General features: G+C 49.0%; 8 protein-coding genes across 8 annotated transcripts; 3 read left to right on the forward strand and 5 right to left on the reverse strand.

Moving 5' to 3' along the window:
- Positions 1-970: 970 nt before the first annotated feature.
- EI90DRAFT_3019461 (uncharacterized protein) lies at positions 971-2,933 on the reverse strand (the record flags this gene model as incomplete). Its single annotated transcript, XM_039057371.1, has 4 exons — positions 971-2,020; positions 2,242-2,253; positions 2,315-2,386; positions 2,592-2,933. The coding sequence occupies 4 exons, from the start codon at positions 2,931-2,933 to the stop codon at positions 971-973; spliced, it is 1,476 nt and encodes a 491-aa protein (XP_038911760.1).
- A 1,788-nt stretch (positions 2,934-4,721) lies between these two features.
- EI90DRAFT_3074843 (uncharacterized protein) lies at positions 4,722-5,611 on the reverse strand. Its single transcript, XM_039061528.1, has one exon. It carries the CDS (start codon positions 5,605-5,607, stop codon positions 5,098-5,100), a length of 510 nt encoding a protein of 169 aa, XP_038911761.1. The 5' UTR covers positions 5,608-5,611; the 3' UTR covers positions 4,722-5,097.
- Positions 5,612-7,171: 1,560 nt separating this feature from the next.
- On the reverse strand, positions 7,172-10,444 carry EI90DRAFT_3129673 (nuclear pore protein 84/107; the record flags this gene model as incomplete). Its single annotated transcript, XM_039064232.1, has 15 exons — positions 7,172-7,349; positions 7,418-7,523; positions 7,580-7,664; positions 7,725-7,945; positions 8,009-8,174; positions 8,226-8,350; positions 8,402-8,486; positions 8,543-8,663; positions 8,731-8,853; positions 8,907-9,247; positions 9,296-9,417; positions 9,473-9,620; positions 9,677-9,904; positions 9,964-10,090; positions 10,176-10,444. 15 exons carry the CDS (start codon positions 10,442-10,444, stop codon positions 7,172-7,174), a joined length of 2,445 nt encoding a protein of 814 aa, XP_038911762.1.
- Positions 10,445-10,606: 162 nt separating this feature from the next.
- On the forward strand, positions 10,607-12,129 carry EI90DRAFT_2976880 (proliferating cell nuclear antigen, N-terminal domain-containing protein). Its single transcript, XM_039055894.1, has 6 exons — positions 10,607-10,686; positions 10,776-10,783; positions 10,844-10,888; positions 10,969-11,182; positions 11,235-11,869; positions 11,925-12,129. Exons 1-6 carry the CDS (start codon positions 10,635-10,637, stop codon positions 11,988-11,990), a joined length of 1,020 nt encoding a protein of 339 aa, XP_038911763.1. The 5' UTR covers positions 10,607-10,634; the 3' UTR covers positions 11,991-12,129.
- Positions 12,130-13,717: 1,588 nt separating this feature from the next.
- Positions 13,718-17,970, forward strand: EI90DRAFT_2976883 (uncharacterized protein; the record flags this gene model as incomplete). The annotated part of the gene is made up of 26 exons (XM_039055895.1): positions 13,718-13,866; positions 13,934-14,177; positions 14,232-14,270; positions 14,332-14,391; positions 14,452-14,528; positions 14,587-14,740; positions 14,795-14,878; positions 14,937-14,950; positions 15,000-15,061; positions 15,116-15,301; positions 15,365-15,494; positions 15,557-15,656; positions 15,709-15,729; positions 15,791-15,840; positions 15,904-15,978; positions 16,034-16,073; positions 16,135-16,327; positions 16,408-16,594; positions 16,683-16,716; positions 16,779-16,808; positions 16,879-16,989; positions 17,061-17,109; positions 17,165-17,305; positions 17,384-17,490; positions 17,542-17,623; positions 17,682-17,970. 26 exons carry the CDS (start codon positions 13,718-13,720, stop codon positions 17,795-17,797), a joined length of 2,535 nt encoding a protein of 844 aa, XP_038911764.1. The 3' UTR covers positions 17,798-17,970.
- Positions 17,971-20,217: 2,247 nt separating this feature from the next.
- EI90DRAFT_3129676 (saccharopine dehydrogenase) lies at positions 20,218-22,792 on the forward strand (the record flags this gene model as incomplete). Its single annotated transcript, XM_039064233.1, has 10 exons — positions 20,218-20,245; positions 20,300-20,480; positions 20,536-20,762; positions 20,795-21,162; positions 21,222-21,321; positions 21,374-21,720; positions 21,774-21,986; positions 22,049-22,212; positions 22,267-22,540; positions 22,568-22,792. 10 exons carry the CDS (start codon positions 20,218-20,220, stop codon positions 22,790-22,792), a joined length of 2,127 nt encoding a protein of 708 aa, XP_038911765.1.
- A 59-nt stretch (positions 22,793-22,851) lies between these two features.
- EI90DRAFT_2242646 (uncharacterized protein) lies at positions 22,852-24,267 on the reverse strand. The gene is made up of 3 exons (XM_039052744.1): positions 23,902-24,267; positions 23,137-23,841; positions 22,852-23,078 (listed from the first exon to the last, which is right to left on the reverse strand). The coding sequence occupies exons 1-2, from the start codon at positions 24,011-24,013 to the stop codon at positions 23,288-23,290; spliced, it is 666 nt and encodes a 221-aa protein (XP_038911766.1). The 5' UTR covers positions 24,014-24,267; the 3' UTR covers positions 22,852-23,078; positions 23,137-23,287.
- EI90DRAFT_2242868 (uncharacterized protein) lies at positions 24,013-24,770 on the reverse strand. The gene has a single exon (XM_039052745.1). The coding sequence runs from the start codon at positions 24,630-24,632 to the stop codon at positions 24,144-24,146; it is 489 nt and encodes a 162-aa protein (XP_038911767.1). The 5' UTR covers positions 24,633-24,770; the 3' UTR covers positions 24,013-24,143.
- Between the last annotated feature and the right edge of the window lie 249 nt (positions 24,771-25,019).

The raw sequence follows: 25,019 nt of genomic DNA on the forward strand, positions 1-25,019 counted from the left end.
AGCAGTAGAGGCTTCTCCAAATCGCACCGTTTCATCTGCTCGACGACGCGTTGGGCCGACGCCTAATCAGGACACCTCCTTGATGAAGAGAACAAATAATGCGTCATTGCCTGCACGCGTCGACAGTTGCGAACGCGAACGTTTCCTTGGTTACCGCTCACCGACTCCAGCGGCGACAGGCAGGATTACGGGCGACAATTGCATGCATGATGGGTTCTGAATTGTATTAGGCGCAGCATTGATTGCGTAGTTACATGCTTGTGAGAGAAAAATGTAGATCCCAAATTGGCGCATATAGCTTCTACCGTTGTCTCAGATTGTGACATGCATGAGAGAAGAAAAGAAAGAAATGCAATGATGTGTTGGAGAATGGTACTATGCGATGTAATGTAGAATCTTGGAGATGTGATTGGATTGGATTGAACATGACGAATCAGATTAGGGAGAAGAAATAGTGTAGGATCCAGTATACGGATGTCGGAGATCAAGATTGAACATGGACTGTTACGAGGTCAATTATGGTGAACGAACCTTGAGGTTGAGTAAATGCAGCGACGATGTGAAAAATGAGGATGAAGACGCGCGTAATTGAGGAATAAGAAACATGGGATGGTCAAAACCAAGACGAAGTTGGGTCAAAGGGTATCTAAATAAGACAAACGAATAAATCAGGGCGGCGCTAAGGGAAAAAAGGCCGTGCCAACAGTCAGAGAGACACTCCATTGCCCTCCCAACCTCGTAAGAAATGACTGATGTGGTCCAGCCTCGTCGTCAAGCGAACGAATGAACATTGCCGGGACATGAAATGCGAATGGGATGGGTTTAACGATGTGAAGAATGGACCTGAGCTTCACGCTGGGGTGAGTTTGAGCCACGGCCAAACCTCCAAAAGGACCAACCTCTGCTCCCCGAACCAGGCGGTGAAGGTGCGGGCGCATGACGAGGAGGAGAAGGCGTCGCCACCACCGCGCTACGACCCCCACCACCACGAGAAGATGAAGGTAGAACGACCGGAACTGGAGAGTTGGATGTCGCACGCAGCAGCCCCTGAAGAGGAACCCGTGAAGTCGTTCGTGGTGGGGAATATTGTGTGTATCAGGGCGTTGTTCATACGTGGCAGGGCTCGCAGATCTATGTTCTGATCGAGGGACGGCTCCTCCGTACAGAACTGATGACAAACCAGCTCTTGCACTGCTTGAGTAGGCAGGATTCCTCTCCCAGATGGGTTCAGGCTCAAGAGTTGTAGGAGGGGGTATCGCAGGTCTCTGCCTAGGCGCATCTCTTCCGCTGAGCCCACTTCTCCCGGTAGGGGAAGTTGGTCTACCAACGCTAAAGTTGAGGATAGGCGGCAATCTGAGCTCCTCCTTAGGGTGATCATCCGGAAAAGCTTGATTACCACCAGGACGAGGGCCCGAAGAACGAATGGAACGAAGGCGGTAAGATTCTGCGGATTGTGGAGCGTCATCAAAAGGCTGATTGTCCGCGGGCGACCACGGGGGATCAGCGTCCATAACGTAGTGAGATCCACCGCTCCCACCGCGACCGCTCGAAGATGTACCAATGTGATGATGATGATGGGATGCTCCCTCGGCGGGATGTGATGGCGCGGAGCGGCGGGAGGCGTTGCCACACGTCTCGAACCAGCTTCACGGTCGCGGTGGAACACAGGCTGCGGTTGCTGTTGATGCTGAAAATGCTGAAAATGTTGCCGGTGAATATGCTGGTCGTGCTGCTGTGCCATCCATGCCTTTGTGCGATTCTCTGCACTCGAAGAGTCCACCGCCCCACGAGTATCTGGAGGACCAGACGGAGCAGCGTGGTAGCGAGATTGGGACGAGTATTGATGGGGTCGCTGATGTAACGATATCCCAGGTGCATGTGCCATTTGAATCCCGCTTCGTGAGTCTACTGAGTGGGGGGCGTGAACCTCCTGCGCGTACTGCATCGGGCTAGAAGGCCCATCATCTCCTTGTAGTGGTGCAGTGGCATACATGTTCTGTGCTCTTTTCAAAGCTTCATTCTGCAGAGAAGGAAAGAAAAATACGGAACAGCGGAAAAGATTTTGGAATTTGTAATTGAGTTCGTTAGTAAAGGCAAAAGCTTCAATTACAGGAGTAAAAAGGGGAGTAGGCTGATACTCAACTTGTTTCTGGCGCTGGTTCTGATCATGAGGAAATGGAAATAAGACGGAAAACATGAATTCGCCACATTCAAAAACCCAAAGGATTCCAAGACCCTTACCTGGAACCAAACCTAAACATTAGAAATGAGTACCATGAACTAATAGCACGGTCGCATATGAGAATTGACGTACTTGAACTTTTCGCGGGGTCAACACAGTTTGACGAGCGGCCTCTTCTCGTTGAGCTGTCGTTGGGAATCGAGTCTACAAAGCAGGAAAAACGTGAGAGCGCTTTAGTAACTCCGTCTTATTGCATTTGTGAGATAAAAAAAATTGAATGAGGACCACAAGGCATAAGCGAAAACGGAGAATATGCCCGGAGTTATACAAGGTAGGGTTCCAATTGTAATACAAGATAAGACCAGAGAAGCAGGACACGAAATTTCGACGTGAATTTTCATTTACTCACCTGAGCCAACAGGGCATGAAGAATGGTAAGTTGCTGCGATGTCATCAGGGTCCGCGTGCGCCGCGGACGAGGCCCTTGACTAAGATTTAGTACGCTCTGGCCATCCTTGGCACTCCCAGGTTCGCGGGGACCATCGCTCTCTATGGAGCGTCCGTCATCGGTCACATCCCAGTCCTCATACTCTGAGGGATATCGTTTGGCATTGCTCGCGTCTCGCGTGTCATAGTGTGCGCTGGATGAGGCTGCGAAACCGCGTGAGTCGGACCTCTGACCCGCACCGAAGGAAGTTCTGCGAGGTCGCCCCCGAGTTGGTTGGCGGGAACCACCAGGCTGGGTTGTCATTGATGGAGCCGAGTTGGGTATGAGTAATTGACAGGGAAAGGATTTGCTTGAGGGTCGAGATAGGTTAGTCCCTGGGGCCTGGAGTGTTATCAACTATAAATACCTTTCGAAGACTAATCAGGCTTCAAGGTCCATTCCAAACGCGTTCTGCAAAGAACGACTTACTGAGGCAGAGCGAAGCGTCGGGACGCTAACCAAAGGAGCGCCGCTAATGTGAATGACGATTATGAAACCCAGCTAGGTACGAGGCAAGAGCCCGCTACGCTACGTGGGAGTGGGTGTGTGTAGCAGCAAAATCCAGCCTTTGAGTCAACTAAGGGGGTGATGGGAGAAAGCGAAAGCGAAACGAGGAACAAAGCGGCTTTTCAGACTGCAGTTGGGGAACCAACGGAAGAACTAGCAGCAGTTACTGTAGAAGGGCACGATCTGACAGAGAGAGTAGGTGAAGGACTGCAGCTGTTCGTGGTAAGAGTCGCCTGCAACTTGTCTAGAACTATAAGGACACGCCAGACGGGCGTCTTCAAATCCTACAGCTAAATAGGGAAATTTAGTTTTGAATTATGTATCTGCAAATATTTGTTTCAATTACAAATACACGCAATTCATTGGGAGATCGAGTAAAAGGATATTTTAATTTTAATTTTTCTCAAAGAGGCAACTGCAAATTAGGCCCATTGGCAGGAGATACCTCAGCAACCACAAGCGTCTACATGAGAATAATTATGGACGCACGATGAGGGAAGTCTCAGCATGAATGGACTGTATATTGCAGTTTAATATGTTGAAACCCGTGTATGTGTCAGCCTTTGTTGAGTACCCATTCATGCCCTCAATTCACCAGCCAACGTTTTCCGCCACTTGGACCTGTTCAAAGCGAAAGAAGCGTACGGCGAAACGTTCTCTCCTTCAAAGAGCCATGGTCCAGAGAATATTCCCCTCAACTTACATCGCCCTGCCAGTCACAGCAGTACACAGAAGACACGGACTATTTCAAGAGCAACCGATATATACAGCAATAGATCAGGAATTGATCCACACGCAAGATGACAATCAACGTAGCATCACACGGAAATCGCACATAGGACAGCGCACAATTCTCTATCGTTTGGCGGCTCCCATTCGCAACTCCTTGATGTCAATCGCAAACCAGTATAATCATAATTAAGATTTCTCCAACAATGAGCAATAAATGTCTCATCTACTGATGCGGCTGTATACGATCCAGCTGGATCTATAAACTTCTGTTGTCCGCCCCGCCAATCCAGCCCCGAGGAAGGCAACGCACCACGTACTATCCTGTCCGCCATCGCGTCTCAGAAAATTTGTGACAAGTTTTTCCAGACCCGGTTTCCGCCACACACCCCAATCCAAGTCATACACACGCTCGCCATACGTTTACCCACGCTACTTGACCCGAAAGTGGCGCTACATCTATCTCACAGCAGGGTCGGCATTTTATTTTATTTTGGCACCCCCAAATGTGGTTGATTGACAATGCCACATCTTGCGTCGGCACTCGCTTTCACATCCTTACGTGTCTACCTATGCATGCAGCCACATGTATGCATAAACCACCGACTCATTTGGATCGGAAGATCAACCATCGACATGCGTAGACCGACGCGGTCCCAGACCAGTTCGTGTAACTCAGGGGCCGCGTCCGCTGCGCAGCTCACCCCCGCACCATCGACCATGACTAATTGGCCCTTCAGCCATGCACCCTGTGCATGTATCTCGGAAGCGAGTTCGACTCGGCGTAATACGGTTTCATTAAATCATTAAACAACAAAAGTGCGGAGCCTCGATGCCACATGTACCTAGAAAGGACTGTATTTCTATCTCTAATAGTCTCAGCGGCCCGTACTCAGCCCCGCAATTTTCCATTTCACCAACGACATTCGACCAGAGCCAAACGGGTCTCAGCTGAAAGCACAAACCCATATCGATCTGCGATCGGTAACAATCTGTGTCAGGCTGTGACCAGATCACGCATGATAGATCCCTTCTAGTGCCATTACGAGCAATCTGCATAGCCCCGCTAGCCGCATGCAAAGCGTCTCCTCACTCACAAGTCGTGTCATCAAGGCAAGACCCGCGCGGCGCGTTAGGACGCCGAACAGCATGATAGACGCTTCCTGGATCAACGAGACGGTTCACTGAAGCATTATGCGCGCGCGAGGATGGCGACCCGCATCAAGAGCGTTATTAGCTTCATTAGTAACCGAGGGGTCTGCCTGGCAACTGGACCACATTGATCCCTTCGCGTTGCATAATTGAGCATCTCAATAAAGGAGTTTTGTCTGATAACAAGAAACACGGTCGGTTGGGCGAAGGGTAGCGTTTCGAATTCACACGGATCCCAGGTATTTGGAGGGAGTCGCACTCCTTGTATGCCATGTTGTGGGCGGGCACGACGTGTGTGTCTCAAGTGTACAACGCGTGGGACCATCCTATCTAGGCGGCGGGGGTAGCCTCGCACAAAGCCGCTGAGCCTGCAAAAATGCACATGTTGTGCCGTGACTGGCTGCTTTGTAGCGAGCGCGCCGCTGCCGCCCGGTTGGCAATTCGTTCGAGGTTGCACATGCAACATTGCACGAAGCCGCGAAAGATAGAGGATAAGGGTCAGGTGTACGTGTGAGATTGCATGCATCGCGGCCGACACGAGGCCAGCCATCTCCTGCATGCAAAATCATCGTTGGTAGTGCGCGGATGCTCAAGCCAGAGGAGGAAGGCCCGATGTTGCCAAGACAACGAATAGATTTAGATCGGTCGGGACTCCCTTTTTTTTGTTCAAGTGTTATTCACTTTGATGCCCCTTTCTGTAAATCCCGCTCCTATAATACAATGTCATTGAACCAGATCCGATTTCCTTAGGATTATGTTTCATTGTTATGTACCCTCGTCAGTTCGCTGCTGAATAGGAAAAAAATTCTCCTGTGCAAATGGCTTCCAAGGGTGATATGAAATTTCCGGAAGTTCGAACCGGAGCGAAGGCTATATGTAAGCGTCAACTATTGTAATTGTCTCAATTGATCTGATCGAGAAATTACCAACGCATTAGCGCCCCCCCTTCGTATGATGGATATCACGCGTGGGTTGTGTGATTAGGTCGACATCATATCATAATCAGTGGTCACTGTCCATAACAGGGTCAACAACCGGGCCGCGGGAGAGCAAGAACGGACTTTGACAGTCAAAGAAAGGAATGCGGTGCCAGCCTGCCGGTTGCACCATGACCACCCCGATTAGGTTGACCTGACAGAGAACCAGTATGCTGGGACAATTACAAACCGCTGTTAGGTACCCCTTCGAATTGGTGAAATCGACCCAAACTGAAACTGGCAGCTCATGTTGGGGTACATATTTTCTCCTGCCTTTATCCATGTTATGTACATAAAGGGTCGATGGGAATGAGGAGGCGGTGATTTAGGTCACACCACCACGTCTCAGTTAGAATCAAATTAGTCATCCTCCCCCTCGCATAGCCAGCACCTGATGCGATGAACGTCACAGACTGCGTCAAGGTAATTATTGTAGCAGCAACATTTACATATCATGTCGCGGGGACGACGCAGCATTTACTTAATCCCCTCTTCCCCCCCCCCCCCCCTTTCCATAAAGCAATTGGTGATCTTTATTGCAATCATACGAAAACCCTTTTTTGATGTCAATGAAAGACTTATTCCTGCACGAGGAAAATCGATCTTCAAGGGGCATGATTGGCCGAACACGGCGAAATAGATCACTGTGAGCGATCGCTTGGAGCAAACCGGTGCTGATAACCAATTTCTGGGTTCAAAGTGAACTTTTTGCGGTACAAAGCATCGGTAGTTGGATCAGCACTGCAAGACCCATGGATGCACTAGGACCTTCAGCTGTGAATGATTACGTCTCAGCCGCGGATAGCGAATTCTCCGAAGTCTTTCCAGGGTATCGCAAACATCTGACAGGGTCGTCGAGGATTGACCACAAATGCAAATACCTGAGTATCTATCCACCCGTGTATGTAAACAACGCCTCATGTGTGCAGATGGAGGGTAATGAGCGGCAAACATTTCAATAAATATCAAACGCGTGTGTGAGGGTCGCATGGGCACGGAGAGAACTTTCAATTTGTGCCGAGCACAAGTTTTTGCAATATCAGATTGATTGGAGGACATATGATCCCACCCACGACCGGCTAGCATTCCGAATGTAGGGCTGCGTGGTATAAATCAAATGACCCCGATCATGATCCTTTAGGAGATGATCGCGAATGGATCTTTGCTGCCCCCTTCAAGGGCAGCTAGGCTTGCCTCTCGGACCGTAGCAAGGTATTCCGGCAACCGGTTCCTATCGGGTGTTATGAAATCCCGATACAACACGTACCGGTCATCAGCTACAACAGTTGTCAGCCGCAAAATGTGTTTGAGGTTTCTGTGTGAAACGATCACGTTTGGCATTTAAGAACGCGGTCACGGAGTTCATGCGATGATGATGCTCACCCAGGGAAGAGGCGTCGTGAGATGAAGAGCTCTTGATGGAGCCGCAGCACAAGCTCTGGGATGAAAATTTGCCGTATGCGCGCACATTCGAGTTCTCTTCTTTCATCTACCAGTGGTTTGTGCGAATGAAGGCCGGAAGCATGTCACGACCTGCGCACTGACCTTCGATTTGATCCTCCTCCATGTGACCAAGCCAGCCAGAAGTGAATAGACCTTCGGCTAGTTCCCGGACGCGATCCAACGTAGCCTGCACATCACATGAGGGTAAAAGGAACGGAAAAGTCCACGAGATGGCAGATGCCCGTACCGAATAGAGCTTTTTCCATTCGAGAGCCTCGAACTTCTGCGCAGGGTCTTGTGGTTCCGAGTTTCTAACCACCCCAAGATCCGACCACCCATCCCACACCTCGAAGAATCGCCTAAAGTGCACGAGTTCAACCCCTTCGATATCAAAAGATACCGCGTGGCTCGTCACATGCGATGGCAAGCTGATAAGCAGATCGCGGGCAACCGAAAGACGTCCCGAGCCTGTGGGCAAAGGAGACTCGGCTGTCACTGGCTGCAGAGTCGGAACACCGATGCACGACTCACCAAGCAAGTACCGGAGGATTGCGTTAGTTTGTCTCAATGCGTGTTCAAAATTACTTTGATGGAACGTCAGCCATTCAATAGATCGGCACAGCGTAAGCTCAATTGGGTTGATGTGTATGCTTGAATCTTGTACGGGTGGTAGCACATTTGTGTTGGCTGGCAGATTCTATGAAGGGTCTCAATGGCACACGCCAACACTTGCTCTGATACAGCATACCTCCAGAGCTTGCTGGGCTACCAAACCGGCAGTGGAGAATGCAACAGCTTCTATATCAAGGCCATGGTCCTTAGCACGATTCAGGGCGAGGTATCGGTCGTGCTTCGTCAGCTCGATCGGAAGGTCTATTTATGGCGTTTGTTAAGTAGAATGCAAGTCCAAGGTCAGAGGCATACTGGAAAGATAAAGGGCGTAGCGCTGGATTGCATTGTCTCCGAGAGCCCCAACATACAGGGCTACAAGGTCACCGCGTTCTTGAGCCTATGGAAGACCGTGGGTGCGACTGGGCGATACATTGGTATTTACCTCGAACTCACCTCCAATTGGGCAATGTAAGTTTGAATGATGACGTCAGTGGCCTCAGGCGGAGTTCGTCGGCCAATATGCCTCAAGAAAAGGCATATATGGGCGAAAAATCTTAGTGTCTGGTGGAGATCACTGTTGTGACATTCAATCACGTTTCTGACTGAGCCTGAGCCTGCAAAATCAAGGACGCAAGACTTACCTTGGCGGGAGATCAAGAGACGGATTGTTCCTTAATTCTTCGGAAATTTCGGTGAATAATCTGTCCGTGTCCTCCATGATGATACTATATTGCGCACGGTGAAAATGGTTACGGTAATCAAACCTGGTTAAGGTTGATTGAGTTGCAGACGGATATAAGCCTCGTATGGCACCCACTGATCATGCAAGCTGATGTTCTTCATTTCAGCCAACGAAGAATGAATGTCATGACGGAAAGATTCCTCGCTGAACTCATCGTGGGCTGCAGAATACATGCTAGTGTTGTCGTCTTCCTCCAATTGGTCGGACCGAGGTGTATTCCAACCTGATTCATCAAGTTTTATCCAGAAGCTCTGGTAATGCCCTAATAAAGCGTCCACTCTCTCCTCAAGCAAAGCGGAAACTCGGGCCCAAAGATGATCCTCCCATGTACGTAAAGCCGGCAAAAGTGTAGGAAGAGTGGCTAATGATGGGGCTAAAGCGGCTAATAGAGTACGAGAAGTAGACGGAAGGGTGGACTTTGAAGGTGTTGAGTCCCGGTGGCAGAAAAACTGATTTGTACGCACAGATCTCGCCGCCGTCTGACACGACTTTCTCCACAGCTTTCGGCGTATATTCCCCCTGCAGCCTTCCATAAGGGCCGCATCCTCATCCATGGCGGTATCATCAGGTTCTTCCGCACTAGTTTCTAAAAAGCAATCTAGGTCACAACGGCGGCAAGATCGTTGCCGATTGACGCATACCCAAGAACTGCCATGAAAAAGAATGTGCACCACGCATGGCCGCGCTCCTCCATGGTTGATCCACGACCTTACAGATATCAATAGCAGTCTCGATATCTCCGGCCCTGATATATGTATATAGGCGCTGTGAAAGTGCTTTCTCGAATTCCTAGGATGATAAATTCCATTAACGAACGATGTCAAACGACCGGGTAGGGTGCATACGGCATCTTTAGGCTCCAGGACGGAGGGCTCCGCACCATGAATAGCGGAGCGAGTCACGGCATCAGGGTCGAGTTCTTTAACCAACCCCCGTATTGGTTGACGATGCGAAGGTGCACCTTTGGAGCGTAATTGATGCATAAGCTCGAGTTTTGTGAATCTCCAGTAACTTTTTCGACGCTCAGGGGGAACGGGAGGCGGGGCATTCCGTTGAAGCCAATTTCGAGCAATCTGTTCGCACCATCAGTCCACGTAGGTAAGACACACAGAAACTGGACTGGTTCCCTTACGAGAAGTTCGTTTAAGGTTTGAGAACAGTCCATGCATTGTCGAATCAAGGCAGTTTCTGGGGTGTATGGATTTTTCGTGATAACGTCATGCGGAGTCAGGCCATCAATCAGTGGCGACGCGCGGGAGCTAAAGAGATACGTAGTCGTGAAATGGGGCGTCATCAGCGAGTGATGCGCAGAATCACATGAGCTGGCCGACGCGTTCTACATACAGATACAGGTCTCCGACTAGATCCCATGTGTCCTTTTCTAATGCCCAGAGTTTTTGGCTATTCACCGATGAAAGAGGCGCAACACTGGGTCCACTCAGTTCTACCATTCGATCCTCACATACTTGACGGAATCTTGCTGCGAGACCATCGGAGATGTCTAACATAGGATCATCCTCTTGAGCAAGTGTCGCGGAAGGTTTAAACAACTGCAGAGACTGGGCGAATAGCGTTGCGGCGTTATCCCCCCCGCTTCGCAATGCAGTGTTCATCGCTAATGGGAAAACAAGGGAGTGTCTGTTGTAGCTGAGGACGGACGACGAGACTCAAGGATGAAATTGAAAGGCTTGTGGATAGCCGGAAGCAAATTGACTCTTTGGTGGCCTTGCTGTCTGACTCTACGCTCTGTTAAGAGGCTGGTCACCTGCCTAACGCTCTGTCCATATACCATTCGACGCTAGCATGTTTGAAGCAAAATTAGAGGCCGCCAACGTCATCAAAAAAGTTCTTGAAGGTCGGTTTTAGCAACAACCTCACGCTGGACATCAATCTCACGCGCCGTTTTTTATCAACTTATCGCGTCGCGTCGTACCACGTTCACAGCCGCTAAAGTACGCGTCTCTCTTTCGCATATTCCCATCCACATCACAAATGCCTTTTTTCCTTTGTAGGAACTAGTCACTGACGCGAACTTCGAGTGCAATGACGAAGGCCTGGTGGGTGTATCTCGACCAATGACGCATGGACTCGCTTTCGCCACGGAGTGCGATAACTAATTATACCATCTCGATTAAAGAACCTCCAAGCTATGGATAACTCACATGTTGCTCTTGTTGCGGTGAAACTACAAAAAGATGGTTTCAAGCAGTACCGCTGTGACCACGCCATGCCTCTAGGTGTCAATCTCGGGTCCTTGACTAAAGTCCTCAAGTGCGCGAAAGATGATGACGAAGTCACTCTAAGGGCAGATGACAATGCAGATGTCCTTCTTCTCAAATTCGAAGCCAAAAGTAAATCAATGACCCCGTCTCCATCCTCTCAGCTGCTCAGACCTTCCATTAGACACGGATCGCGTGGCAGAATACGAAATGAAACTTATGGACATCGATACTGATACTCTCGGTATACCAGACACAGAGTACGATGCCAAGGTATCCATGCCGGCTGGTGAATTCCAGCGTATTTGCCGAGAACTGTCGCAACTAGGGGAATCCGTTCGGATCGAAGTAACCAAAGAGGGCATCCGCTTCAACTCCGAAGGTGATATCGCCAATGGGAGTGTTCTTCTTAAGCCTACAGATGGTGGGTCGGGACGATACGCAAAAAATGGTTCTTCTTCGAAAGAGAACAAAGTGAAGAAGGAAAAGGGGGAAGATGAAGAGATGGAAGATGATGAAGGTGGTTCGACAAAGGGAGGCGATGAGGAGCGAAAGCCATCGAGGGCGGAGGAAGAGGAAGAACCTGCATCGGAGCGAGAAGAGGAAGAGGAGAGCTCGAAGAAACGCAAGCGGAAGGGAGATGCGTCCAGTGGAAAAGCAAAAAAGACAAAAACAGCCGAAGATGAAGATGTTGTATCCATCTCTGTTGCCCAGGCTGTCTCATTGAGCTTCTCACTCAAATATCTCGTTAACTTCGCGAAAAGTACCGGGCTTACGAGCTTGGTGGAGCTTAAAATGAGTGCTGACGTCCCTCTGCTGGTATGCGTCCATCTGAATGTTCAATGTTCCCGCAACTTAACGCGTTCATTCGCAGGTATCCTATGAATTCGAGCAAGGGACCATTCAGTACTATCTTGCTCCCAAGATTGGCGACGACTAGACCCGTTCGCGAAAATGAGATTATTTTACATTCAACGACAGGCCGTAGTTTATCTGGTTCGAAATGTTTCTTGTATCCGTATATCCCGCTCATGTTCCGATTCTCAATTTAATAATATTCTCGACTGGCGTTGCACACGAATTTAGCATTTACAGCAGCGGTGATCAATCAGAGTCATAGTCTCATAGGCCAGTTAGACTGAGTCCCTGGCGCCATTACTTTCACAGTAGCAGCTTCTCACTTGAACCTCTCCCAAGCCACTTTCCACCTTCCCCTTAGGAACGCAAACCTAGGGTTAGCGCTGTCATTGGCGAGAATGCGCATTTCCAGTCAGGTGGACTGGGGAATCGAGCGAGGTTCGCATGATGTGCAATATGCAAGTCCGTCGGGCTGGCAGAGATCAGGTTGTGTAGGCGGAGACCATCGCAGGAAGCGGGGTCACTACCGGCTTCTTCTTCGGCGTTGTCTGTCCAGGCGTCGGGGGCCTGGGGACGTTCGACCTCAGCGATTTCGATAGCACACGAGCCCTTCCTATTTCGTTTGAAAACGGTCCCTTCGGAGGCCCTTTGGGGTGAAGGTTGTCGATAAGTGCTGAGAATCCCAATCCCAACAGGCTAGCATACGTCAACATCCATGGGAGACATGTAGAATATCTCCTGGAAACCCACGGGCCGATCTTCCCATCCAATACCATTTGATACTGTCGGAAGAGACGAGAGTAGGAACCGAATATCATATCTATCAAGGGTAGCGTGGAAAAGTTAGGCGCTGCAAAGGTCGAAATATCTAGACAAGTGGAAGAAATTAATCACCAATCTCAGCATACGCTGTAAGCCTGGGAAGATGGGCAAAAAATGAGGAGCCTCAAGGTGTTCGTAGGTTTATCGTATGAAAGGTCCGCAGGCTCGAGTCGAGAGCCTGCCTGTCAAGGGAATGTGTTGTCCTGCCCGTCTTTGATGACAGGACACGAAAGAAGCCTCCCACGAGGGTCGTCACGAGTTTGATTTCAAGGTAGCTCGCAACGTGGCTCCGCATGCCTGCATTCGGGGTCCTAGTGGTTCATCTGGTTTAATGGGACTGGAAGACAGGGCATCATTAGCAAGGATTGGGCCCTCTTTGTTGATATTTTAACTCATTGCTACTGGCTGAGTGATAAGCGGTGTCTCCGTTATAGATATGGGGTACCCCGGTATGAAAAGCTGAGGGTTACAAATGGCTCTCGATTAATTGGGGTTCTCAGAGCATCGAACGTTGCATCAATACACATGAAGCGGATACAAAGGACTCGTCTCACGGCTTAATCGATCGATTGCGACATCTGAAACGATTGCAACCAAAGAGCTGTTCCGATGTCATTCTTCAACAAGCTCAAGGATGAGCTCAAAGAGCATACAACCAAGATTCACGATCTTGTCGAGGACCATAAAAATTTGGTGGGGCGGTCCTTGTCTTAGGATCTTTAAATAACTTACCTTATCACATTTACAGGAGCCCCGCCTTCGTGAAGGAGGCAAACGAACTCTCTCAGAAAGTGAGTAGCGCAGCGCTGATCTGCTGACCATTGCCGATGATTCTATATTTGTATTTCTTAAACGACTTGTGTTGCCAATTTTACACCAGTCAAAGGTTCAGTGTTCCAGTTCCTCACTCCATAGTGGATGCTGTACTTAACTGAATATGTGCCAACAGGTCTACTGAACCCTAGCCGTAAGTGGTTCCATTGTTCCATGCGAATAAAGTTCACTTGCTCAACTTTTTTCCAAGACCGCCACAATGAAGCCCATGAGAAAGAACGCGATCGCGTTCGTGCCGAGATCATGGATAATCATCGCTTCCAAAGTTTCGCCAAACAGCGCAGCAATAACTGCGTGAAATGGTGCCCTCGAGTCCTTCTCGATCTCCCCAAACTAACGAACGACTTTGTCTTGGTAATTCCCTTATAGGCATATCGCAGGTCATGATTATTTCTGGGCCTTATCTGAAATTCTCGCCTCAGCTAGGGAATGCATTTTCATTTTGGATTGGTGGCTTTCCCCAGAATTATATCTTCGTCGACCACCTGCGTATTATCCTGAGTGGAGAGTCGATAGACTTTTATTAAGGAAGGCTCGGGAGGGCGTTAAAATTCATATCGTCGTTTATAAGGAGGTCGTTCCGACTATGTCAATGAGTTCTAAACATACCAAGGTCGGTCCCGAGTCTGAATTACGGAGCTTGAAGTCGAGGTTGATCGTGATAAAGCATGCACTGGAGGACCTTCACCAGAATATCGCGGTCATGGTGCGTCTTCAGTTGGCTTGGAGATTTACATTAAGCTTTTCTTTTCCCTACCTGTTTCCAGAGGCACCCGGACCATATCGGCACCATGGATGATGTAGAATTCTGGAGTCATCACGAGAAAGTAAGATTGGGACAATGAAGGAGGTTAAATTAAGCCATCTCACTATCTATTGCTGGTTAGGTCGTCGTAGTCGACAATAGACGTGCTTGTATTGGTGGTCTCGATATCTGCTTCGGACGCTGGGATACTACCTCTCAGTAAGTCAATCCATATCCTCGCACAACGGCCTCATAATAAGCTTTGGTTCTCTCCCAGTCCTCTGGCAGATGCCCACCCTACTGAGATGTACAAGACACTCTTCCCGGGACAAGATTACAACGATGCTCGTGTCGCAGATTTCAAAGATGTGGATCACTACGTTAGCAATACTATCTCCGTCCTGGAACAACCTCGCATGCCTTGGCAAGATGTAGGGTTGATGTTTGCCGCTGCATCCAGGATAAGTGCTGACTTTTGAATCCAGGTCCATATGACTTTGATGGGACCAGCTGTTTTGGATATTAGTCAGCATTTTATTGAAAGGTGGAATGAAGTTAAGGAACGAAAGGTGATTTCAGTGATTCGTCTTGGAGTTGCCGGAACTCATCGGATTGTGCGTGGTTTAGTACAAGGATGATAGGTGTGTGAATCCTAGATTGTACCACAGCCTGGATCTGAAACATACCCAGCCGATTCGAGTGGCTATCGCTGCCGCATGCTCTCGATGCTGCATCAGATGAGCCAGTTGCTAGTAGGTCTCATGCCTTCTGTTCTCCCTTTTTCTCTAGAATCACCCAATCTGCAGGACACCCGTTTAGGGACGCCTGGCTCGCAAGAGGCCGTCACTACAAACAACGCTGGCTCGGAGAAGACGCTCCTCCAGAGCCGGAAGAAGGACATGGGCCCCACGGAACGTGTGATGTTCAAGTTGTGCGAAGTGTTTGCGATTGGAGCATGGGGACTCTTACGGAACATTCTATTCAAAACGCTTGTGAGTGTGTTTGTTTTAGTTTTATTTTGGACACCAACCAGTGTTGATGGGTATGGGCGATAGATATTGAGCTCATCAATGAGGCCAATCACTTTATCTATATTGGTGCGTTTTATCGGTTTGAGGGCGATACTCAGCGTGTGCGGTGTTTGCTGAATTTCCGTTTGTCGGTATGGACAGAGAATCAATTCTTGTACGTTGAGCAGATTATCCCTAAAGGACTTGTTTTATGGTGGCGCGCGGTTTCTCTCGTAGCATTTCGAACACGGGGGATCACGGCCCTGTTAAGAATCGTATTGCAGAGGCGCTTGTCAACCGGATCGTGTCGGCTGCAAAGGAAGGTCGCAAGTTCCGAGTGAGTGGCGAAAACAACGATTTCTGGCTTTGTTGATGTTAGGAATTTTCAGGTAATTGTCGTGTTCCCCGAGGTGAGAAGGCTCGTGACTCTCTGCCACGTAAGTCTTCTTGACGATGGTTTGAACCATTAAGGTTCCGTCTTTTACCGGACCTGTCGACACTACGTCAATCAAAACAATCCTGTAAGTCCCTGATGTGTTCAATTTGACAAGTATTTCCCCCTACCTTTCGTAATCTTGTGCTAGGGCTGCGCAATATCGGACTATCAATCGTGGAGGCCATTCGATCCTCGAAGAGATCAAGAAGGCTGGATTCGAACCGTGAGCTCTTAGTTGCATATTTTTAGGTTCTATCACTAATCCTGTTGTGTTCCAGGTCTGACTATATTAGCTTCTATCATCTTCGTACCTATGACGTGAGATCGATTCCACTTTCATTCCTTCGCGTTTGTGAGGGTTGCTCAATACAATATCCAGAGGATCAATAACTCTCAGCAATTTATCTCAGAAATGGAGAGAAATAGCAGGGTCACGTTTGATGATGCCCAGGTTGCCTTAGCTAGACTCTGGCTCGGACCTCGCGAGGGACAACCGGAGTACAAGGTTAAGATTAGGTCCGTGGCACCGCAGCAGGCGGACTTCGATGCTGTGGGTCAAATGGTCTCACAGGGTCCGAAAGGCGAGCACGGGTCTAAATTTGTCGCAAGTTTTGCGGGTGGGTAATTAATGGAACGGATTCACTGATAATAGATGAAATCAAAGAAATTCGAGTCCCGCCTACTGTTGAAGAGGCTCAGGAGACTATCGCCAGGTTCCAAAGCGGTGCACCTCGGGCGGATACGGCCGTTTCGGATAGTGTTAACCGGCATGTTCAGCTGGACGTTACTGATTTAAGACGGGAGCAATGGCTTGGGACAGCAGAAGAAGAACGGAATGCGTAAGATTTTTGCAATGTTTCATCTTTTCTAATTTCTTTTCTTTTACCCGTGTGGTGATCGGCTAACATTGGTCGTTCTTTCTCGTAGTTATGTTTCAGAGCTTCTCTATATCCATACGAAGGTTAGTGATGGGTTGAGGTGACTTTATTCGGACATCATCTCTGATTATATGATATCGTCCAGCTTTTGATCGTCGATGATAGGCGTGTCATTGTGTGTCTTCCACTTCACACAACTCCGTCATTATGTCGTGCTCATCCATCTGACTTTGGGTAATGCACAGCTGGGATCTGCAAATCTCAACGAACGTTCTCAGAAGGGTAATGGAGATTCAGAGATTTGCCTTGTTGTTGAAGATACGGATCTGATTCCATCTAGGATGGACGGTCAACATGTGAGTGGAGTGGTAGATTCACGGGAACCCAAGTTTCAGCGGTGACTTGACTTCTTGGCGCCACTTCCCAGTACATGGCAAGCCGATTTGCAGCGACTCTACGCAGGAAGCTGTTCAGGAGTGAGTTAATTCCACCTCGGCAGCATGCGCTCCTACTGATAAATGCATTCTCCAGAACATCTTGGACTGATTGAACCCCAAGAATGCAACGGTCCGAATGATCCCGTTACGCTCTTCATGAGACCAACTCCAATTCCCCAAAAGGACGAGTCCCAACACCCCTACAACGAATTTGTCATTGATCCTTTAGATGACGGTACGATTGCCTCGTGCGCGATCTTAAGCAGATTGACACCAACACTTCATCCTCCAATCATATTGTTGTTTCACTCAGAATTCTATTCCCAATGGACCGGCATTGCCCAGAAGAATGCAGAGATTTTCCACGATATTTTCAGACCGGTGCCTACTAACCAAGTCCGAACTTGGGAGCAGCTCAAGGTGTGTCTGTCTGCCTGGGGAATTTTTCATTTAACGTTCAACTGTTTTTAGAATTACTTGCCCAAGATTCAGCCCTGCCACGTTGCGAACGACTCGTTGAGTTTGTATGAGATTAAGAATCGGCTTGCTGAAGGTGAGTGTCCCGTTTTCCCTATAGTCCTTTTGACCTGACGCGAGCTGCACTTGTTTAGTGAGAGGACACCTCGTCACCGCACCACTTGATTTCCTGGCCGATGAGCGTGAACTCACTAGCGACGATTCGTTCGATTGGCGAGGACTCAATCCCACGTTGCCCATCTACATCTAGCGCATTCCAGGCCTGAGGCACTATGAGAGATATTGGACACTTTCTGGTTCGGGATCACGCCACTGCTGTCCGCTTGTAAACGAAATTGAGCCTTGCAGATGTACTAACATGTATTTGCACCGGGACTGGTCCAATAAGGATTCAACTTGTGTTGGGTTTCACCCAGTCGTGTCTGGAGTTGTGTGAATGAGATAAGCTGCCTAAATTTGGAAAGTGGCGTTTTAATATATTACCAAAGATTCGGCTGGTGATCATGTCCCGCTCCGCGCCACGCTGCCCATCGATGGCTACTATGGACACATGTGCTGGGCGTTAATGACAATGATTTGCAAGTGCCGTGAAGGGTATTAATCGGGCCCGGCACCCCGGCCAGTGTAATTAACATTAACGTAACATTCGCCCGTCATTGGGACTTAACGCAACGTGTCTGTGCGTCAGCACTGCGTGTCCGTGAACCAGTGTCGCATCGGGTAATTGAAGCCCGATCTTTGAGCTTGATTATCAATTAGCGGAGACTCCCCCTTGTTCAGACAATATGCGAAACATCGCACAATCGCAAAGGTTGCTCAACCCATTTTTGCACCCATCGGATCTGCGGAAAACACAGTGTCATGAGTATTCTGTGGTGAAAGGCGGTGCGGGATCGCTCGGGCATCTGCGAGATGGTGAAACATCGCTGGATCCGTGTCATTGGATCGACAAGAAAAAACATACCCTTTGTGGAATTACGGGGCACAACTCGTTGGTAGCTCTTGTGGCTTCGAAGCGGGCATGGTATCAATAAAGTCAGCAACCATAGCAGTTAACAATTTTAATTTTGTTGGTTAAAAATGCCTCCAATAGGGTAGCCCATGTTGATGTGGCAGCCCGACGCCACACGAGGACAAGGAAGCAGAGCTGCAGGCAAATTAAGCGTTGCCGAGTGGCGAATCCTTAGTCGTACAGAGCACCAGAGGCGCTAGTTTCACCTTCAGTTTCACGTTTGTTGTTCACACAGTTAGATAATAAAAGGGTCACGGTAAAGACTACCTGAGTGCGATGCTAAACTACGCTGGACATTGCGCTCTAGGTAAGTCTCGACCCAACAGATTGTACATAGAGGTTTACACACTTATATCTACGCTTGACATCGTGCTTTAGACATCGCGCTCTAGCTCGACTTCACGCTCCCGTTCGCCCAAGTCTTCCCTGAGCTGCTTGACTAGCCGGGTTGGCGAAACCCTGTGATGTCTGGAAATGCCTTGACTCGCTGTGTAATCTAACGTTGACTAATTGTTTTGTGGGTCAACTCCGCCAATTCGAAGGATAGTCCGCGTCAAAGAAACCGCGGAAGTTGAAAATTTTGAGCAAGGCCCCCCCGGAATAGAATGAGGAAATGGAAGCCGAACTTTAGTCTCCTGGCTTTGCTCAGCGCAGTCGGCACATCAACACTCTACAGATGTGCATTTGCAGCCTGCAAGAACCAACCTGTGGCCCAATGCCATTCCTGATCTTATGGTTTATATGGGGCTCTGCGTATTCCAATATGTTGCATGTGTTGATGAACAAAAATCCCCCCATTCCGCAAGATGGTGAACAAGACCGATATGTTGTTCGTTTTTACATGGAGAAGATACTCGCACTGAGCACTCTGAGCGCTTTTATCTGAGGTACTGTGGCGTATGAAGTTAGGAATATCCATCATGCAATGAGCCTCAGCTGAAAAAGCAAAAGGCGGTAGGGATATCTAGTACTGCTATGTCAGGCTTAAGTTTGACTGTTTGAGGACTGTAATGCAACTTGAATTTGGCGTTGAGGGCCACATGCACATGCACTCTATTAGAATTCTTGGGATCGTAGCGTACGCTGAGGCCGACTCATGTTTGTTGATGTTGAGTACATCTTGCGGCGCTCATAATCACTTTGTTTCCTTTCTTGGAATACTCGCTGCAAGTCAGTGCGCATTCATAGCGTCTGACTATAAAACACCAATTTTCCACTCGACGTACTTCTCCTCAGTTCACGCACAGCGAACTGAGGTGAGTCAGAGTTTTTCCCTTCTTTTATTGTATCCGTTATCGTACACTCGTTTATATACCAGCGAGAATATCATGATCATGTATCTTAGTTCACGCATACGCGCACGGCGGACTGGGCGAGAACATCGCCAGTCTACCATTCTAATACACTCGAACAGCGAACTGCATGACCTCTATAGCCATCAATCTCTCACATAGGCTACAAGCTGGGAGAAAGTACTTGATCTGCGCCATTTATGACGGCGGCGATAGTGATCAGAGCTTCCGCTGATGATGCGGGGCAGCGCGGAAAATTCCGCAAGTTCGTCGATTGCAGTAATTTATTTCCCTGATCGCTTACTTTTTTAAAAAAAAACCTTCCATCTCATCACTTCTACCACCAAGGGAACCCCTTCGTTCGTCATGGTCCTCACTCATCCTTCAATCACAGGTGAATCTATTATTCTAGGGGAGGTGAGGATATATTTGCTGACCCTTATTCTAGATGGCTGGTTCAGGGAAATTTCGGCTCAATGGCCAGGGCAGGCGATGAGCTTAAAAGTCCGAAAGATCCTCCATGTTGAGAGATCCAAATTCCAAGATGTGCTTGTGTTCGAGTCAGAGACGTACGGAAACGTCCTCGTTCTCGATGGTGTTATTCAATGTACCGAGCGCGATGAATTCTCGTATGTGACACGATCGATTCAGATGACAGAACTATGCTCATTACCATGCTATCAGTTATCAAGAGATGATCGCGCACATACCACTTGCATCTCACCCTAACCCTAACAAAGTTCTTGTCATTGGTGGTGGCGATGGTGGTGTCGTTCGGGAGGTGCTTAAGCACTCCACTGTCCAGCACGTCGTGTTGTGTGACATCGATGAAGCTGTTATTCGGGTCTCCAAGCAATATCTTCCTCATATGTCCTCCTTGCTGGAGGATAAACGAGTCACAGTTCACGTTGGTGACGGATTCGCCTTTCTCAGGAAAATACAGAGTCATATGATGTTATTATCACCGATTCGTCCGATCCCGTTGGTCCTGCCCAGGCTCTTTTCGAAAAACCATATTTTCAGCTTCTGCATGACGCCTTGCGTGACGGAGGCTCTATATCGACTCAAGGGGAATGCCAGTGGCTTCACTTGCCTTTCATCAAGGAGATCAACGTTTCCACAAAGACTATTTTTCCGGTGACTGAGTACGCGTTCACCACCATTCCCACTTATCCCTCGGGCCAAATTGGATTTGTTGTTGCCACTAAAGATAATGCCCGAGACCTTAAAGTCCCAATCCGAGATGTACCCAACTGCAGATACTGGACTCAGGAGGTTCACAAGTCAGCCTTCATCCTCCCAAATTCACTCGTACCTTGCTAGAAGAAGGCAAGGACATTAGGCCGGTACTTGGTGGTGTTGTCGCCCAGGGAACAATTCCGAAGAAGATTCTTCTACTGGGCAGTGGTTTCGTTGCGAAGCCAGCCGCAGAGTACATCGTGCGTGGACCCATCAATCAGCTCACTATCGGTAATTGCATTACTGGTTTGCTTTCGAGAAGCTCACAATGTCCGTCTTGCAGCCTGCCGAACTCTTGCTTCAGCAGAAAGCCTCGCCGCGGATTTGCCTCGCACGACTGCCATCTCTCTCGATGTGAATAACACCAGTGCGCTGGAAGCGGAGGTGGCCAAGTACGACGTTGTGATATCACTCATCCCTTACATGTACCATGCTGCCGTCATCAAAGCCGCTATCAAGGGTAGGACCCACGTCGTCACCACCAGCTATGTCAGTCCTGCGATGCGTGAGCTTGATGAAGAGGCCAAGAAGGCAGGCGTTGTGGTCATGAACGAGATTGGTTTAGACCCTGGTATCGACCATTTGTATGCTGTGAAGACCATCGATGAAGTCCACGAGAAGGGGGGCAAGGTGTGACTAGCCATTTGGCCTCGATTTCTCTACTGCACTGACTATATTTGCAGGTTGTGGAGTTCTTGTCCTTCTGTGGCGGCCTTCCTAGTGCGCCCGCTTCTCACAACCCACTGGGTTACAAATTTTCCTGGTCATCTCGTGGGGTCTTGTTGGCGCTTCTTAACAATGCATCGTTTTATCAAGATGGTCAGGTAACCAGAATCCCTGGCTCCGAGCTCATGAAGCATGCCAAACCGTACTACATTTCCCCAGCGTACGCTTTCGTAGGTTACCCTAACCGAGACTCGACACCATTCCGGGGTGGTACAATATTCCGGAGGCCCAGACTGTTATCCGTGGAACTCTACGTTACCAGGGATTCCCTGAGTTTGTGGCAACGTTAGTCAAGCTTGGTTGGCTTGATGATAAGGCTAAGGGTTGGTTGAAGGATGGTATTTCCTTTATGGAGGCCACACAACTCGCGAGCGGTGCGCGAGCGTCGGACGAGTCGTGAGTGATTTCACCCTTCGTTTAAATCCATTCCCCAATCTGGGTCATCGTCAGTGCCCTTGTTGAGCACATTCGCCAAATCGTGGGGTTCCCATCTGAAGCTGAGGCTTCCCGCATCATCTCGGGTCTGAGGTGGATTGGCCTTCTTTCGAGGACGGAGAAGGTCATTCCAAAAGGATCCCCTGTTAATCTTCTCGACACTCTATGTGGTCGATTGGAAGGTCTTATGAAGTTCAAGCCAGGCGAGACGGATCTGGTCATGTTACAACACAAATTTGTTGTTGAATGGAAGAGTGGAAAGAAGGCATTTGCATCCCACCTGCGCACCGTGCATGTCTGACTGTCTCAAAACCAGGAAACTATCACTTCGACACTGGAAGAGTACGGCTCGCCCCTCATTGGAGGTGACTCGGCTATGTCACGGCTCGTTGGCGTTCCCTGCGGTATTGCCGTCCAGGCTATCCTTGATGGTAGTATCAATACCCCAGGTATCCTGGTGCCTTACACGAAAGAAATATGCCATCCTCTGCGTCTGAAATTGGAGGAAGAAGGCATCACTATGATTGAATGTGTGTTGTGAGCACTAGGTTTGGATAAGCGGTAGGAAAAAGGAAAGGCTTGGTTGTATGTGATTTGGACGGAAATTTAGCCTGCTTCGTCATATTAAGATACCAATCCCTATGTGTTTGTAATTGTTGCATTAGAGTCGTCACCACAACCAGCAATTTGTTTCGTTTAGGGGATTTTCAATACCACACGTACTTGGGGCATGGAATCCGAGGTGTTCGGTTTGGATGCGTCCCCCAGCTCTTGACTTCGGTGTCAGGTACAGTCATTTGCAAAATTATGCACATGCCTCTGATCACCTATCATGGAACACAATGAGATGGTACTACTGTAGTGGAATGAGCAACTACCACGTACACACGATTGCCGAGTTCTTCAATCTCATCCATAGTGGCAGATAATTCCAGTTCCGGAGCGCCAGATCCCACGGTGCTATCGGAACTGAGTCGCCCTCTAGTGGTTAATACATGCAGCTTGAAGTCACTCTGGAGCTGCTGTCTGATAAGTCCTAAAAAGGCTTCACGAACTTCTCCGTCACGGGAGGAAGATTAGGCCAGAACCACCCAGGGTAGGCTTTCCCATGTGTACATTTGACAACGATCTTTTGCCCCGTAACATCATTGAAGGCCTGGATATAGTGGGTACACATAATGCAGGAAAGTTTAGAAACCCCAATGTAGGGTAAGACTTGCTGGACTTCGCCCTTAAACATTGCCATGATCATGGCTAGCTCGGCATGGACTGTGGGTTTCAAGCGGTCCACAGAATCCTTCAGCCCATTCCGAAGCCGCGCAATGAACGATTCGCGCTGCTCATTCCACTCCGCAGTACAGTATGTGGTTCCGGCCAGCGTGGCGTCCAGAGCCACTCGTACGTTCTCTGAAGAAAAATTGCAACGATACGGAGTCGTGGTTGGACGTGGGAGGGGTTGAATTGCGAATTTCCCTTCTATAATTTTGCGGAGGTGGTGCGACTGGGTCAAAATAACGAGCCTGTTGGCCGAGATCACGAACGACATGATCTTCACCGCCCAACGCCGAAGCTTGACATGTATGCCGCGTTCTAAAAAAAGAGATGTAGATTCAGGTGAGAGTGAGACCATCTCGGTGTCATATCACGCACTTTCAGTCAGCCACGTATCCGCGTAGTCAAGCAATGTAACCGCATCGTCGGCAAGCCCGTCTTTGGGAAGAAGGTCATTGTGCGTCCAGAGCCAATAGATTCTTAGAAGCATGCGTATAGCATCGGGGGAAAGTTGCTTCGTTGCTTGTGCATTGACGACGGCCTTGATAATCAACTCCACATGCCGAAGGAACCCTAACAACGTGGAACGCTGCTCCGCTTCGAATTCAACCTTGTCCTGTTCAATGTACCTCCGAATGTCGGAATGAGTAGTTGTGAATGGCTCTGCAGACTCTGGTTAAGCTCCCATCTAACTCCTTCGAGATGTCATTCGGGGAGCCGTCTGTTCCGAGTGGCTTGTAGGGGATTTGAGAAAGCATATCAAAGATGGACCGTAGGTGATCAGGACAACTACTGGCTGCGTCATCATCTTCGTGGTTGAAAGCGATGTATACCTGCGTTTCTAGAGTGCCTTGATGGTCCTTTACGCAGGCCATCGTAGCGGAAACGTTTCCTCGTGTAGGGAGTGAGATAGCGGCGACTACATCGAGAAGTGTCCGTAGGCGCCCGGAGAGGTTCTTATCGATACCCCGAACACCGGAGATGTCTGAACAAAGTGTTTCATCGGACAGGCGCCGATTTGGGTTGTTTCTCCAAATCTTGAAGAGAAGCTCTGCGTAATATTCTGGGTCCTCTGCACCGACGAGAATGGGCTGGTCGATCCTGGACATGGACTCGAAAAGTATGAAGAAAGGGGTGCTCAGATGGGGGGTGAGATGGAAGGGTACTGCGCTTCAGAAGGGGGTATGATGATGATGATGATAAATCTATCTTAATACCCCGCGGCCTCGTGATGACGTGGCAGTGCGGCTGTCCCATCGGTACACCGTGGCGTACATGAGGGACTTTCTATACATAGTGTGTGGGTAGTCTGGGTGGTATCGTCGGGTGATAGTGATCCTCGGGGTTTGTGGTATCTGTGGGTGTTGTCGTGTTGTTGATAATAGAGATAAAAAGAAAGAAAAATTTTGACGCTCTCATCCCCTCGTCCGTCTGTTCACCCTGCCCGCCTCAGTACCTCGATCGCCTCTTCCCTTCATCCATCTCCATTCTCCAGC

This window comes from Cantharellus anzutake (assembly GCF_015039405.1).
Source record: "Cantharellus anzutake strain C23 chromosome Unknown EI90scaffold_59, whole genome shotgun sequence".
NCBI classification, from domain to species: Eukaryota; Fungi; Basidiomycota; class Agaricomycetes; order Cantharellales; family Hydnaceae; genus Cantharellus; species Cantharellus anzutake.

Coding starts and splice junctions, on each gene's coding strand:
- EI90DRAFT_3074843 (XM_039061528.1), bottom strand. CDS start 5,607: ATGGCTGGCCTCGTGTCGGCCGCGATGCATGCAATCTCACACGTACAC.
- EI90DRAFT_2976880 (XM_039055894.1), top strand. CDS start 10,635: ATGTTTGAAGCAAAATTAGAGGCCGCCAACGTCATCAAAAAAGTTCTT. Junction 10,889..10,968: donor AGTGCAATGACGAAGGCCTG/GTGGGTGTATCT, acceptor TCTCGATTAAAG/AACCTCCAAGCTATGGATAA. Junction 11,183..11,234: donor TCTCAAATTCGAAGCCAAAA/GTAAATCAATGA, acceptor ACCTTCCATTAG/ACACGGATCGCGTGGCAGAA.
- EI90DRAFT_2242646 (XM_039052744.1), bottom strand. CDS start 24,013: ATGCTTCTAAGAATCTATTGGCTCTGGACGCACAATGACCTTCTTCCC. Junction 23,842..23,901: donor GGATACGTGGCTGACTGAAA/GTGCGTGATATG, acceptor CTCTTTTTTTAG/AACGCGGCATACATGTCAAG.
- EI90DRAFT_2242868 (XM_039052745.1), bottom strand. CDS start 24,632: ATGTCCAGGATCGACCAGCCCATTCTCGTCGGTGCAGAGGACCCAGAA.